The sequence below is a fragment of the Mesoplodon densirostris genome, chromosome 2 (assembly GCF_025265405.1).
Source record: "Mesoplodon densirostris isolate mMesDen1 chromosome 2, mMesDen1 primary haplotype, whole genome shotgun sequence".
Taxonomy (NCBI): domain Eukaryota; kingdom Metazoa; phylum Chordata; class Mammalia; order Artiodactyla; family Ziphiidae; genus Mesoplodon; species Mesoplodon densirostris.
The window spans coordinates 178,558,518-178,575,637 of NC_082662.1; the positions used below are offsets into that span (position 1 = coordinate 178,558,518).

Sequence of the window (17,120 nt, forward strand, 5' to 3'; positions counted from 1 at the left end):
ACATCTGCAAGTTAGCTCTGCGTCAACAACATCCCGTGCGTGTGTAAAGGAAATCTATATAGTTCTTTACCTTGTGAAGGAGAGTGGATAGTGCTAATTTCCTGGGGTGGAGTAGCAATCTGAAATTACTGTGTGGGGAAATATATTAATACAAGTATGTGCATGTATGTATACGTCAAACTGGTTGTCCTGTGGACTTTTCAAGTGCTTGATTTGCCCGATGAAGATAGTTACCAAAAGAATGAGTGTTTTACTCTAGAGAGTGTACTTCAAAATGTTTTTAAGAAGTTGAATAATATTTCTTGGGGCCTCAGAATCCCCATGCTTAGAATGCACCGAAAGTTTTAAAGATGGAACAGCTCTTCCTTGACTCTCTGCTTTTGATTCCCAGACACCAGCTGCTACTCATGTCTTCGCCATCACTAAGGAGGCCTCCGGTGTTACCCCAGTGTGAAAAGGCATCTGCAGTTTCCCGAAAATGGATTTATCTCGATGTTATTTAAAGCACCCCGTGTTAAAGAGTCGCTGGCCAGCGCCGTGGGCCATATTATTTATTTAGGAACGCTTGACTGGAAGGAGAATGCTTTTGTGTAAACATGAATTGCCTGGCTCTTTCTTTGGGCTTCGGCTTCTTGTTTCCCACCCCTAAAACATGGCTCTTTACCTATTTTGCTTCCATATCGTGGGCTGACTCGCAGGGCCTTTTCCCAAGGCTGGAGAACGTGGCAGCTTTCAAGAAGGTTTCGGTGGTGCCAACCCAAGCGACATGTGGACTCCCAGCCCGAAGCACCTTCTGTCAGAGCTCTGCCGCAGCTGAAGGCCTTTGGGTCTGTCCCCAGCGGTTCTGCATTCAGGATTGTCCTTACCGATCGTCACCCCCCACCTACACTGCCCTCTTCTCAGCAGGCCTCAGGGGCTGCGTCACCGTAGACCGGCGTGATCTGAGTCCCAATGCCCACAGCCATTCTGCAAGTTTCATTTTTGGAAATCACCAGAGCTGCTTTGCCTCTCCTCCTGCTGCCAGGCTGGCGGCGTCATTTACTCTAGCTGTGTGGTTGAAACCCGAGCAAGAAGGTGTAATGTAAGTAGCAGAGGGAGTGTAAGCTTTCCTAGGGTCCTGCAAAATCAGTAAGAGTCAAGAGTATTGCAACTTGAATTCCAACCTAGAAACGAAGGCACTTTGGAATTGATGCAACTGAAGACCTACGCCTGTATTAGGCTCTCTTGGTCAACTTTATATTCCAAATATTTTTTCCTCAATTCAAAGTATTTTTCTCCTTTCCATGGATGAAGTAAACCCTCAAAGAAGAGTGTGTTAAAATAATTTCATGGCAGGCAGACATGTTTACACCTGGCTCTCTTTTTTTTCCAGCAATTTAGCTAAACTTTTGGTCTTAGTTTTCAGAGGCTCAACCAGGCTCAGTGTGAGTTTTAAGTCATGGGGGCTAGTAATACAAATAATGGATATTTTCAAAGTTTTGGTCCAGGTTTGTATAAACAACTTGCCCTTACTAGAGTATACAATTTTCATTAGGCATGTAGTTCTCTGAGGGCTTAGGACTGTGTTGTCTGCATCCTTATTTTCCCAGGAAGAGGTGTTTGTTTAACTCATCTTGGAAGATGCTCAGTAATGAGTTGAATAAATGAATGACACTCTATCTCTGAAAAGAGGTCACTTTTGGACCTTCGCTTCCTGGCGTTTTCATCTGTTAGGACACATATAGAGAAGCATAAAAGATTCTCAAAAGCATTCATGCTATCGGTCCCAGTAGAAATGCCTTCAGTGAGTTCGGAGGGGGGCTTCCTTAACATTTTTGCTTATTTTCTGTAATCACCTGATTTTCATTCTGTAATAGTTTCTGAAGCTGCCGTCTAATGTTTCCCCTAAGTGTTTAGAAACAGTCTGGAAACTGGAATGGGCAGGACAGTTTTGAGGCATATTTTGCTTGTCTTTCGTCTCCCTTAGGGCTTTTGCCTCTTCTCCTTGTGATGTTTTCTTTGTATGAGGATGTTGGCCAAATATCTGAAAACTCATGAAACAAACCAGAAAAGTCTTATAATTTCATAAGCAAATATGACTTAAATATCTTTGGTGTTTAGTTTTAATGTGCCAAGTGAAAGCTGGCCTATTTTCATTTTGTTTTATTTGGAGTGAAAATCATCACAAACCGTTACCCCTATTTCTGTATGTGCCCTGAAAGAAAACCCTGTTTTCTTACGGGTTGAAATGTCCGTAAATCCGACCTACTTCGTTTATGTAACTAACGTGCAAAGAGTTTTAAAAAATTGTCTCTTGACAAATATGGCTGGGATGAAATATTTTTTCCAAGCTTTTTACAAGGGATATGTCTCTACCGAATTCATCTCCCATTGGTATCATTTTGTATAAATAGGACAGAGCAGTATTTATAGCGGCAGTAGCACATGGTATACAGTTTTGAGAGTTCCATGCGTCAAGGTCGTTTCCATTCTCAAAACTGAAATACCTGTGGGAATTGGGGGAATTTCAGGGTGTTTGTACTAGATAAGTAAAACAAACAAAACATGGATTATCCAATTATTGTTTATTCAGGAGCAAAATAAATCCAGTTCCTAAATATTTTGCTACCTGCCTTCCTCTCACATTCATTATCTACCCAAGCTAGTATGTTTACAAGCAAACAAAATAGCAAGGAAGATAATCAATAACATATTAAGAAATGCATTTTCAGTAAGCTTGGGGAAATAAGCCTGCGTGTGGCAAACACATCCTTGAGTAATGGTCAAATTCTAACTTGTAGATTTAACTCAAGAGAAATGAACAGAGGCAAACTCTTCTTGGATTGTTTAAGACCTAGAGACAGGGAATAGAGAGAAACTCTTTCATTCCAGTGACTTAGAAATATTCACCTACCAAAGGGTTAAAAAAAAAATCACAATAGAATTTCCATAGGGTTAAAAACAATCACAATAGAATTTCCATAAAATCGTATTTCCACTGTATATAAAGTCTGTATGTCAACTAAACCTATTTGCCTAATATAAAATTTATATTTGGTCTCATAACTATCACCAAATATATGTACAGATAGAGTAAAAAAGTGACAGTGAAATAGTGACTGTTAAGTGTTCTCCAGTCATATTACCTCTCAATTCTCAGAAAGAATAAATGCAAGTGAGAAGGAATGATTTGTGAAAAAATGTGCCCTTTAAGGAAAGTTTTAAAAACACCTTTAGCAATAATTCTTGGTTTGCCCAATCTTACCTTTGCCTTTTCTATTCTTCCTACTGAGATCACTGACTCATTTTTTTGAGGCTCTACTATAAACCAGGCTATGGTGCTATTGTCAGAAAACTCATGATCGAATGGGAAGCCGGATGGATGGGTGCTGTTACCAAGGCAGCACGATAAGTGAGCTCAAGGGAAGGCCCCTTACGAACCTTGAGCAGGGAGGATTCTAGGATCAGTCATTATCCTGGAGATGCTGAGTAGGAGGAAACCAGGTGAAGAAAGGAACCCAGACTCCTCTAGGACTTGATAAAATTCTCCTCCCTGGGATGTACCGCCTTCTTTTTTTTTTTTTTTTCTTTTTGCGGTATGCGGGCCTCTCACTGTTGTGGCCTCTCCCGTTGCGGAGCACAGGCTCCGGACGCGCAGGCTCAGCGGCCATGGCTCACGGGCCCAGCCGCTCTGCGGCATATGGGATCCTCCCAGACCGGGGCACGAACCCGCATCCCCTGCATCGGCAGGTGGACTCTCAACCACTGCGCCACCAGGGAGGCCCTGTACCGCCTTCTTGAGTTCTTGTCTGTGAGATGCAGGCTGATGAGCATCTTTAATAGCTAGTTATTTGGGGGGATGTTGATGGCCACTGTCCATGATATTTCTCTTTAAATAGCAGATTTTGGGGAGTAGTCTACTCAGGGGGCTCTTCTCTCATCTGCTAAAAAGTTGAGTTGCTAGGTTGAAATGTAATAGGAAAGGGGCTTAAGTTCATATCTGTTTCTGCTCAGTGGGTACAGAGTGGCTATGCACATGCAATGATATAATTAGTATAAAATAAAATATATTAAACATAAATCAATAGAGAAATTAGAAAACAAAAAATAAAAATGTCTATTTAAAGGGATGGGAAAAGAGTGACATTGTGATCAGGATAGAAGTGATTTAAAAAAAATAATTTGGTAACTGGCCCTACCCAGACCTAAAATTTTTCTGAAAATTCTTCTATTTTATCAAAATATTTCACTGTACTCTTAGAAGATTGGATGACCTTTCATCCAGGATCATTACCATGATCTCAGTGCCTCAGTTGGGCCGTGTGGTCATGGCGAGCTACAGACACTGGCTTTGGCTTCTGGCTAGTTGATGATGAGCGAAGTAGAGACTATAGTTGTCCATTCTCCATTTCATCATGAGAATTAAATAGAGCGATTCTGACTTCAGGGTTAGCAGTTTAGAGCCTTCTATGGACACTAACCTCTCTTTACATTAAAAAAAAGAAAAGAAAAAAGATTTGCGCTGGTGACTCAATACCCAAGCCAGATGTGATGTATTGTGCCGCTTCCTATAAAAGAAATAGCAGAGGAACTAATGAGCCAATAGGCTAAATGTTGGTTTTGCAGGATGATTCGACCACTTTAGCTCCCATCATGAATCTCCAATAAAGGGAGTGGAGGTTCTGGGGGAATATATTGTAAATAAGAATTCTATTTTTTATTGAAATAAAAGGGCTTCTTAATTGAAAGAAGGCTTGCCCTGAATACGATAACATTCAGGTACTTATTCATTGTGACCCTTTGAGTTGAGTTTGGGGTCAGTTACACCACCATCACTGGATGATGCCTTAGCCTCTCTTTTGGTTGGAGACTGACCTTTTCTCTTTTCTGGTTGCTTCCCAAGGTGTGTTATAGAAAAGACAGCGGATGGGCAGACTGTGTTCAAACTTACAATATCTGAGAAGGAGACCATGTTTTATTACCGCACAGTAAATGGTTTGCAGCCTCCAATAAAAGTAATGACACTGGGGAGAATTCTTGTGAAGAAATGGATTCATCTTAGTGTGCAGGTGAGTAAAATAAAAAATATTTAACGTTTGGTTAAACACAGGGGTCCGTCTTCCTTTCTTTCTTTAAATGGCATCTTCCCATCAGATTTGAAGCACTACCTTTTAGATTTCAACTATGTGTAAATGACAACTAAAGAAAAACCATATTTAAATGACCTAATGATGTAGCTCTTGATATACCAGAATTTCCCCCTCAAAATTACTGTGAAAATGCCCACAGAAGGTTAGGACAATCCCATTTGGGGTAATATCCTCAGGAAATGTTTGTTTTATTTGCTTAGTGTATTTTATTTTGTTCAAAAATGTGGAAGGGCTCTTTTGCGGTCTAGTTCTAATTTTACTAGTCTTGGCAGTATTAAGACCCCTGCTGGTTTTTACAGCGGTTTTTGGTGGATAGCATCTGATGATATGAATACAATTTGGCTGTTGTGTTAAAATGTTGACCTTAGAACTAATGAACTTTACACATCAGACACTCAAAAGGTGTTATATTATTACTTTAGTTGTCAAACACAGTTTGTATTCGCCTTAGAAGCTGCTAAAGACTGAGATAACTGTGAGATGGTTGGTGTTTTATGGTTGTCAGGAATGGAGACAGTTTATTCTTTGGCTTCTTTAGGGCTCTGGAATGGTCTAATGTAGCTTAAGTCACCCTTGCCTTTTATACCAGAGGTACTGTGTACTGTAGTGCTCAGTATATGCTCTCATAGGTGTGCTCAAACGTGGTCCGTGCAAACCCCATTTGCCCTAGAGGACATTTGTACCCTCGTGCACTTTATGAAAATAATCTTTGATTTCTCACATTTTTTCCCTCACCCTGAAGCAGGTAGACTTCCTTATGTTACTTACAGGGGTCCTTGTTCTCCTTAATCAATAGAAATTGATAAGAGGCCAGACAAGAAATTCAGGCAAGGCTTTACTGGGACCCCTGCTGCAGCAGCGGGGAGCAAAAGCAAGTAGCAGATTCCCTTGCTTGCTCCCCAAAGGGGGGTCGAGCTGATTCCTTATATCGGGTGAGGGTAGGGGTATGTCCAGGGGTTGGGTCAGAGTGGTGGCTTAGGTGTTCCGCCCACCCCTTTGGTGGTGCTGTGTGCAGGGGGCATGTGCAGTACCCTGCTTTTGCTCTGGCTCTTCAGAAGTGGCAGTTGGGTTTTTTTTTTTGGTCTTTTTGTATCTTGTCCATAACTTGCCCCAACTGGACATGTATGCAGTTATTTTTAGTCCCTTATAGTTTCTTTCTTTATATTTTGTTGCTCCAGGAAACATTTGTCCAGGTGTAAACACTGCAGCAAAGGGTCCCAGGTTCCAGGCTATCTCACTTACAAGGTCTTGAAAATTGTTATTTGGATTTTAAAGTCTCTTTCAGCATAGCTACTGTTATTGGGGATGTAAATACACTTGAAACATACCTTTGTTTGGCCTGGTAGTAAGTATGAAATTCTGCCATGTATGTGCACTGCAGTGCATTAAAAGCCTTAGGAAGAACATTTAAAATAGAAATGCAGAGAATTAGGAATGATTGATTTCCATAGGGTGGTATTGACACAGTGATATTCAGTCATCATGTTAGACTTACCTACTCTGCTTTTCATTAGGATATGAGTTTAGACAATTTGGTTGTCAGGATGCGGAGGTTTCCATGCCATCAGGGTTGAAAGGACCTCCAAAAAGATAGGTCACGTCTGACATCTATAGCATATGATGGATTCAGTGTGTCCTGCTCGCCTCTCATTTGTTCAGTTGTTAGCAGATAGGGGACTAATTTGTTCTATATCTTGTCCATTCCACCCACTGACCAGACCAACAGAATTGTGTTATGACGTTTCCATATAAAAAATGGAAATAGAAACCGCTGCAGAGGGGCTTCCCTGGCAGTCCAATGGTTAAGACTGTGCTTCCACTGCAGGGGACGCAGGTTTGAGCCCTTGTTGGGGAACTAAGATCCCGCGTGCCGCCCTGTGGCCAAAAAAAAAAAAAAAAAAAAAAACCCACCGAAGACTGAAGAAATGGAATCTTCAAACGATGTTGAATAGCTGTATTTGTTGCATATTTTTATATCAACGATGATGAAAAAAATGCTTTTTACTTGCCTTTATTTTGCCTTATCTGTGAAAATGTGCCATGTTTTGGCAGGCAGTAGTACATTAAAAGCTTTACAAAGAAAGTTTAAAATTCCAAATGTGAAGAGGTAACCATGACTGAATTCCTCCCCTGGGAGTCAAATGCTCTTAGAGTGCCTATTGGAATCAGCATTATCATTTCAATACATGTCAAATATGAGTCACTTCCTAGTTTAGGCAAAATTTCTTTATAAATCTTTAAATCTTCCCCTTCTTTCAAGAAAAGGTTAAAGTACTTATGATTCAATGAGACTGCTTTATTTCATAACTGACTATCAAGAGAAAATTTGTCCTATCCAATTTGTGTTCTTCTTTTATTTATTTACTTTTACATAAGTTTTTCCCGCCCCATTCTACATTTTACGTTAAAACTACAGAATGAAACAGTCATAAATCATTAGAAAAGCCATACAGATCGCTTATTTATTCATCTGGCACTTATTTATTTATTTATTTATTTTGCGGTACGCGGGCCTCTCACTGTTGTGGCCTCTCCTGTTGCGGAGCATAGGCTCCGGATGCGCAGGCTCAGCGGCCATGGCTCACGGGCCTAGCCGCTCCGCAGCATGTGGGATCTTCCCGGACCGGGGCATGAACCCGTGTCCCCTGCATCGACAGGCGGACTCTCAACCACTGCGCCACCAGAGAAGCCCCCATCTGGCACTTATTGATAGATTTGGAGGTACCCAGCATTATGGAGACCTAGATTCATTCAAATAAAAATTAAAGAGCAATTATTTAAATTGGAGTTCTGCATAGGGTTCCTTTAAACTGGAAACAAGTCTGAATACATTTAAGATATTACAATATTTATAATAACTCATAGATGTTTTATAAAGAATATGCTCATTCCCTGGAAGTTAATACAGAAAGCAGTGGGAAGAATAAGAGATGAGGAGTAGAGAAATCTGACGCAGGTAATGCTACTCAGTAGTCTTAACAAATACACTTGACTCAGTTTTCTTACTTATGTAGTAAGAGGATAGGACTAGATGAACAAAACAAGACTTCCTGGAATTCTACGTTAAAAAGTAAGTGACTTTTAAAGTATGGAAAGCTTCTAAGTTGTGTAGGGTTGTCTAGACAGGGATGGTTAGTGACAGAGCTTCCTTCTCAACTGACGATCGGGTTTGTGCTTTTTTCTGCTTCCCCCTGCTATCTGGTATTTACACAGAAACATTTTTTTGGTAGATTTCATAGCCAAGATATGGACAAATGCAGCTTGTAACTCCTTCACTATTTAACTGCAAAGAACATATTTTAATATGAAATGTAACTTATTCTCTGTTGCCTTATAATATAGTGCATCCAAATTCTGTTTGATTTTGGGGTTAGGGACTTCATAATGCTGGGCCTAGGCTAGAACACATACTTGATAATCTGGCTTAGTCAAGTTTAAAATTGCAAGTCTGTAGTTAATGTGTATGCATATGTTTTTACTCATCCTCCAATATGGCCACAATCAATGAATTTACATGGTATGTGCGTGTGTGTATATAAAAAGAAAACATCTTTACTCATGGAGTTGGCTCAGAATTTAACTTAGAAAGACACAGTGACATAAAATTAATCGATCTGACCTTACACCTTACCTCAGACAGTTCACTCAGTATCAGCTTTCCATCAGTAAAATCAGAATTCTAATTTACCAAATCCAGAAAAAGAAATGAATTTTAAATAATTAAATCCCTGGGCAAAAAAACAGGATGCTAGGAAGAGCCAGACATACCAAATGTTGGAGGTCTAGTTTCCTAAACAAAAAATGCCTGATGTTACAGTAATGGATCTAACAGCTTTTATTCAAGAACTAGCATTTTGAAGCTTCAACCTGTTGGAAAATGATTAGTTTTTAAATTAATATTCATTCAGGGACTTGAATCTGACATGATTGCCAATTTAAATTTCACTTTGGAGTTTAATATATTGGCTATTTCAAATTATATCAAGCTGAAATTCGTTATGTCATATATTTTGTACTAAAACTGGAAAAAAATCAATTCAGACTTTTTATTATCAAGTGGGGAACACTGATAACATTAGCAGATTTTTTTTAAAGCTTAGTTTTCATATTGAATCAGCACATGTTATAGTTATTTTAAGAGACCTCTTCGGATTTTCTTCTTTTAAAAAAAAGTTTTGAAATATGTAAAAGGATTTTACTTCAGCAGTTTCTTAGGGCTTGTGGGTAGTACAACTTGGAAGTATATTGACATTTAGTTGCACATCATTTAAAAGTAAAACCTCAGAGTTTTATGAAACTCTGAAAACTGTTGTCCCTTAAGTAGTTCTACACATTTTATAGGACAAATAGCATCAAAGAATCATTAGTATAGTAACCCATTAGTAATTATGCTAAAATGCAGTCAAACAATTATGTACTATAATTAGAAGCTGATGAAATACTGCAAGTACGGACGCAAGAAATAGTTTAGCAGCGGGGTTTTTCACATCATCTATGCTATTTTGAGGGCTCCTTGATACACTGACAAGTCAAGAGCCACAGATGGTCCTAGCTACAATAAAGTGAAAAAGAGCAGTTCTAATCTGATACAGTGAAGGAAAAAAATGCATGGGTAAATAAAGTTTTAGGGATCAACAGACGAAGAATAGGAGTTTCATAATCATAGTTTGTTCATGAAAAATGTTCTGTGATTTATGTATTCAATCTGAAAAAGGGAAACTATTGATGGTTCTGGAGAAAAAGAAAATGCAATTTAACCAACATTTGTTAGAATAGATAAACCAACTCTCCCAATTAATCTCTGGAGTGTATGCCCATGTGCACACTTCATAAAGGTATTGCCATGTCTCTATTGATTGAGGGAACATAAAACGTCCTCGCAGCCTTATGGAAGCTTCCTCATTCATTTCAGGAAGCTCTGTGAACTGGGATTCTCCTGGGAGCACCACCTCGACTCCCCCCACAAGAGAATCTGAATCCATATCGTTCCTTTAATAATTTTCATTGCTTTATACTGTAACTATTTACATGTATATGAAAGCCTTCTGTTTGTAGCTAGCCAACTGAATATCACCCAAGTTAGGGGAATAGTTTGTTATTCAAAATGAAGTAAAGATCAATAGAATTTAACAGAGCTTTTCAGAATAATCAGCTGAAAATGATGATAATAATAACAGCTGTGATTATTGAGCACTGACTAGGTGTACTGGATTTAAAAAGGAGCCTTAGAGAGGTTAAATTATCTGCCAGAATTTACTGTCTCAATTTTCTCTGACCTTTACCTAAAAAAATAATAAATTGCTGTGAACCTAGGTCACTGTGAAGACAGAAGAAGTAGTTAATTATCAAAGTTCTCTGAACTCCCCCTGACAAAAACCAAGAACTGAAACAAGACATATTTGTAAAGTAAATAAAATATAAATGAATTGTCATACATTTGTACATATTTGTAATGCTTCACATATTTACATGAATTGTACAAATAATTCAAATCAATATAGTTTACACTTATATCTCTCAGTGATACAGGTGCCTTAAATACATAACAGAATATAATTTTAGATACAGTTCTGCTCAATACCTTTTTGGTTTATGACAGTCAGGAAAGACTATAGTGGATTAAAGAAAGAATAATCCACTTAACCCACCCTGATCACCTGATCCATGGCATACAGAACCAAGCCTTTTGCAAGGATACCTTAAAAATAAGGGGGAATTCTTCCCACTTGATTATGGAGAAAGGTAAAACCCTCCAAGTAAAAAAGTAAAAATTATTCTCTGTACATTTTTGCATGAGACTTTAAACTATAATATTTAGCAGACTTTAAACTATAATATTTAGTCAAAAGGCAATGTTTAATTCTTGATATTTTACTTAAAATTTGTACAACCCTAGGAAAATTATGTAGCTCCTTGAAATGATAAGATACCTGTGACAATTGGGAACAAAGATAAACCCAGCCTATTTAGCTTCTACTATAAATGACATGTAAAGAAAATAATGTCTGATAAAGTACTTTATAGTCTGCTGTAATGGAGCTTACAGTCTATTAGAAGGAAAAGACTGACAGTCACACCAAGGAAAACCAAATGATCACTGTGATATGTTCTGTGGGATCATCTGAAGGACAATTTGATCAAATCTCTGAAGTCAAGGAAGGCTTACTTTGAAGAAATTGCATTAGATATGTGTATTAGTTTGCTAGGCCTGCCCTAAAAAATCACCAACTGAGTAGCTTAACATAACAAAAATGTATTCTCTCCCAGTTCTGGAGGCCAGAAGTCTGAAATTCAGGTATCTGCAAGACCATGCTCTTTCTAAAACTTATAGAGGAGTAGCCTCACTTGCTTCTTCTAGCTTCTGGTGTTTGCCAGAAATCCTGAGTTTTTAGGTGCATCAGCCTCATCTCTGCCTCCGATATCCCATGGCCATCTCCTCCCCTGTGTGTGTATGTCAGTGTCTCCTCTTTTTGTAAGGACACCAGTTATACTGGGTTAGGATCCAACTCATCAGTATGACTTCACCTTAACTTGATTATATCCACGAAGACTCTGTTTCCAGATAAGGTCATAGTCACAGACATGGCGGGTTAGGACTTCAATCTGTCTTTTGTGGGGGGATGGAATTTAACTGATAACAGTGTATATTCAGAAGAACATATAGGATTGAACTAGGTGACCAGAGTAGAGAAGAACATTTCATCCGTGCATAGCAAATAGTGCAAATGACCTTTTGTAAAAGGGACTTTGTTGCATATGAGATACTGAAAGGCCAGTGGAGGTGGAGTGCAGCAGCCAAAGTGGAGCAGCATGTGAAATGTAGCCAGAGCCATTGGAAGATGCTATGATTTAAAGATCACTGTTGGCCGTGTTAAAGTGTTTTCAAGAGAACTCTACTGAGATGCTTTATGCAGGGAACAGGGGATGAGGGAAGAAGTGGGGGGAAGTAAGGAAAATGTATGACCTGAGCAGATTGTCTTTTCAGAAGGACCATGTTGGTTGCACTGAAGGAGAACAGTTTGCATGAGGACAAGAAAAAAGTGTTGTTAGGTTACTCTTAGAGCCCAAGTGAGATACCTTGAACCATGATGGCAATAGCAGATACACAGAGAAGTGGTCAGCTCTGAAAGCTATTTAGGAATTAAAATCAAAGGGCTTGTTGATGGAAGGAAAGTAGAGGTTAAGGTAAAGGGAGATGATACATCCCAGATTTCTGGCTTGGATGATTGTATGACTAATGGTTTCATTTGCCCAAGGAGCAACACTGGAAGAGAATCAGAATTCTGATATTTAGTACTTACAAGCTAGACTGCAGCTCAGAGCGATAGTTCTCAACTCTGGAGATCATTAGCATCATTGAGAAACTTGCAAAAATATTCGGATGCCCACACTCCATTGTGTCTTCATTGGTCTGGGGTGGGGCCCAAGTATTATTTCTTGGTCTCCTTCCTACCTGGATGGATTACAAAGTGTATAACAAAATAAAATAATCAGAATTTAAGACAGGAAATGACTCATTCCAATTCAGGTATGTCAGGAAAGATGCATAAAGAAGGTAGGATCGGAGTTAACTATTGAAGGAAAAATAGGCTTTTGAGGTGGAGAAAAGGAGGAAGGAAGAAATTCTACATACCAGAAACAGGTGAGCAATGCCTGGAAGATGAAAATAGCAAAAGGTGTTAGTAAGCCTCAGGGGGTCTGAGTTCCTTAGAAAGAAATACATCATGTGTTAAATGAAAAAGGCTGGAAAAAGTGGCTTAGGGTTTTACATAGAGCTATGAAGTCTTTTGTTTTTGTTTCTCCCTCTGACAGACAACCCAGGTTTTTTCACCTGCTCCTAATCCAATCTCTTGCGTAACTATTATTCTCCATTAGTATATATACTATATATATATACACACACACACACACCAAAAGAAAAGGTTTGTCTAGCTGATGTATGCAAAAAGATGAACACACCTCTCATTGTAGTGTTTACCCTTTACAAGTCTGAATGTTATCAGTCTAATATTTCATAGCAAAAATTTAAGTTCAATAAGACCTTTCCTCTGGAAAAACCTCTAATCAAAATCTGAAACAAGCTATGGATAAATTAACATTTAAACTTAGAAACCGATATTTGAAGAATTTAGCAATTTTTTTCTGCTAGAAAATGGATGATTCTCAGCCAATAGCGAGAAATTGTACAATATATACAAAAGGAAAAAATATACAAATATTATAGTGCACAGTTATTCCATACACTACTAAAATTGAAAATTGTGATGAAAAGTATTTTCCAACATCTTCTTATTTGTTTCAACAATCTCTGGTCTTGCAAATGCCACTATGGTAATTCTCTCAAATTTGTAATGGTTAAAATTTAATGGTAGTGCTTTTTCAAACCTATATTATCTAATGGAATTGTCATTTATATTATATCACTTTCATCTAAAAGCCAAATAAGACAGATAATTTTTGCTTCTTTTGAGGGTAGGCATTTTTGTACCCACGGGGCTAACTGAAGCCTTCAGTTATACATGAACAATTCCCACTAAAGTCAAAAAGAAGAGCGCTCATATAACCTAGGGCAGAATTTGGCCTATGGTATGTATCACTTGGTAATGGAAGAGAGAATATGACTTTATTTAAACATGGCCTTGAATAGTTTTATTTTCCCATATATTTTCCCTTGGTATTTCTCTCTCTCAAATGCGATGTTCAAAAATATTCCAAGCAGCTGTATTGTTCTGGATGCATATTAAGAGCATATGTTCAAGATACCAGTTTAGATATCTCTAAGCCAAAGAAAGAACAGTTAAAATAAAACAAATTATAAAAACTTTTCCAAGAATGCAAAGGCTTTAATAGATTTGTTAATCTTCCAATTATTTAATTACAGCAGAGAAAAAAATGCTATATATATATAATATATATAGTTATGTGTGTATGTATGTCAATATATATTTTTTGTAAGTATTCATATCAGGAAAAACAGTCATTCTGCTTTCTAAAGATTACATGAGATAATCCCTGAAAGCCATTGTATATTCTAGAAGTAGAAAACTAGTTGGATTCTTTTGTTTATGATTTGTGTTCATGGTTCTCAATCTAGGGAGAAAAGAAAGAAAGGAAAAAGGACAGGGCAGGGAAAGGACAGAAGGCATTCCAGTTGGGGGTCGGGGAGGAGAGGAGAGCCAGAGACAAGGGGCTGGAAGAGGAGACTCAGCTCATGCCAATTTCACTGTAGTGGGGTTGACCAAGAAAGTTTAGATTATAGATGTACAGTATGTAATGTTAAGTTTGTTGTTTTCTGGGATGCAAATCCCTTGTGTTATTGTAGTTGTTTGGCCAAAATCGATTACAGGTAGCTATTTTGAGGGGTTTGGTACCTTAGGGAATTTATATAAAAGAGTTGGGTTCAATGTTTGGGTTGAATGAGAGGTAGCAGTTAAACTGGAAATAAGATGAATTCTGTGGGAATACACATTGGGACAAATGGTGACCATTATTATTTAATCCCTTAAAATACCTGTAGCAATCTCAGGCAGGACATCTCAAAGTTTGTGGGAAGAGGCTTTTATAAATGTTAGAGAAGTGAGACCCAAGAAATTTTGAAAACTGGGGAGCACTAAACTTGGAGAGGTCCAGTGTAGATAGTGCTTCTTTGTTTATTTTTAATTAACTTTTTTTGAGATAATTGTCGACTTGCAAACATTTGTGAGAAATAATACTGAGAGATCCCAAGTATCCCTTACCCAAGGGTAACATCTTGCAAAACTATAGTATAATATCACAACCAGGATACTCACATTGATACAATCCACCCACTTTATTTAGACTTTCCATTTTTCTTGACTTGTTTGTGTGTGTAGTTCTATACAATTTTATCACATATGTAGATTTGTGGCTCCATCATAGTCAAAGAACAGTTCTATTACCATAAGGCTACCCCAAATTTCCCTTTTATAAACACACCTAACTTGTTCCTTACTTCACCACAGATTTCATTTTTAAAATATGTTTCAGGGCCTGTGCCTTCCCATATAAGTTTTAGAATAAATTTACCTGTGTCTACCAAATGTCTTGTTGGGATTTTGTTAGGAATTTCATTGCATCTATAGGTCAACTTGGGGAGAATTTGTATCTTTTACTATGCTGAACCTTCCAATACATGAACAATTTAGATCTTTGATTTCTTTTATTGGTATTTTGTAATTTTCAGCATACAGATCCTGTGCATGTTTTGCTAAGTTTATTCATGTGTTTAATTTTCTTTGGAGTGATTGAAATTGGTTATAGATTTTAAATTTTAGTTCCCACATATTTTTCATTATAATACAGAAAATGTTACTGATTGGGGGGGGCTTGATCCTATATTTAAAACCTTGCTGAACTAACTTATTAGTTCTGAAAGTTCTTTTGTAATTTGTTGGGATTTTCTACATAGACAATCATGTTGCCTGCAATTAGGATCAGTTTCTTTCTTTCCAGTCTGTGTGATTTTTATTTCTTTGTTGCAATAACTAGAATTTCTAATACTATGTTGAATAAGTGTGGTAATAACAAACATCTTTGCTTTGTTTCTGACCTTAAGGAGAAAACATTCAGTTTTTCACGAATAAGTAGAACGTCAGCTGTAGATGCTCTTCATCATGTTGAGGAAATTTCCCTTTATTGCTAATTTACTAAAATTTTTCATCATAATGAGTGTTGGATTTTGTTAAAGTCCTTTTTTACATCAATTGATGTGATTTTTCTTCTTTAGCCTGTTAATCTTGTTGGTTACACTGATTGATTTTCAAATGTTTAACCAACTTTACATACCTGGAATAAATTCGACTTGGTCATGATGATTCCTTTTATATGCTGCTTGATTTGATTTACTAGTATTCCTCTGAGGAATTTTCCATCTATGTTCATGAGCTGTATTGATCCATAATTTTCCTTTCTCGTACTATCTTTTGGTATTAGGTTAATGCTATCCTCATAAAATGAGTTGGGAAGTGTTCCCTCCTATTCTGTTTTCTGAAATAGATTATGTAAAATTAGTGTTAATTCTTCCTTAAATGTTTGGTAGGCATCTACAGGTTTAGTGAAGCTGTTTGGAGATCTCACATTTGGAGATTTTTAATTAAATTGAATTTCTTTAATTCAGATTGTCTATTTTATCTTGGTCGATTTTAGGTAGTTTGTGGTTTTCAGACAATTAGTCTATTTCTTCTAAGATGTTGAATTTGTGACTAATATTATTCATCTTATCTTTTATTACCCCTTATTATCATTTTACTGGCTATAGGATCTAAAGTGATATCACCTGCTTCATTATTGATATTATTTGTGTCTTCTCTCTTATAATTGTTAGTCATGCTAAAAGTTTATAATTTAATTGATATTTTGAAAAACCACATTTTTCCTTGATTTTTCTCTATTATTTAGCTATCCTCAGTTTCATTGATTTCTGCTTTTATATTTATTATTTCCTTCTGTCTGCTTGATTTGTGATTATTTCACTCTCTTTCTGGGGTTTCTTGAGGTAAGAACTTAGATTGATATTTCCAGACCTTTTCTCTTCTTAAAAGCAAGCAGTAGGTTTAGTGCTGTGATTTAGTGTGTAATTTAATTTAATGTTTAATTTAGTGTTGTAAATATTCCTCTTTGTACTGCTTTAGCTTTATCACAAATATTTTAGTATGTTATATTTTCATTTTTATTCAGTTCTCTGTCTTTTTTATTTTTTTGAGACTTCTTTGACTCATGCATTAATTACAAGTAGGTTGTCTAGTTTCCAAGCTTTTGAAGATTTAACAAAATTATATTTCTGATATTGATTTCCAATTTGAATCCATTTTGGTCAGAAAAAACACTGTTTGGTTTTAGTTCTTTAAAATTTGCTGAGTTTTAAAAAAAATGGTCCAACTTTCTTGGTGAACGTTCTGTGAGCACTTGAAATTAATGTGTATTCTGCTGTTGCATAGCATGTTTTATATATATATAAACACATATATATAT

The 17,120-nt window shown here is 37.2% G+C and overlaps 1 protein-coding gene across 1 annotated transcript in view; it reads left to right on the forward strand.

The window, feature by feature from the left end:
- The first annotated feature begins 596 nt into the window (after positions 1–596).
- The window catches only part of USH2A (usherin), a 790,488-nt gene continuing 773,964 nt past the window's right edge, over positions 597–17,120 (forward strand). Inside the window, exons 1-2 of the mRNA XM_060088664.1 lie at positions 597–1,081; positions 4,883–5,048. Coding sequence (XP_059944647.1) covers positions 597–1,081; positions 4,883–5,048 — 651 coding nt within the window. The remainder of the gene's footprint in view (positions 1,082–4,882; positions 5,049–17,120) is intronic.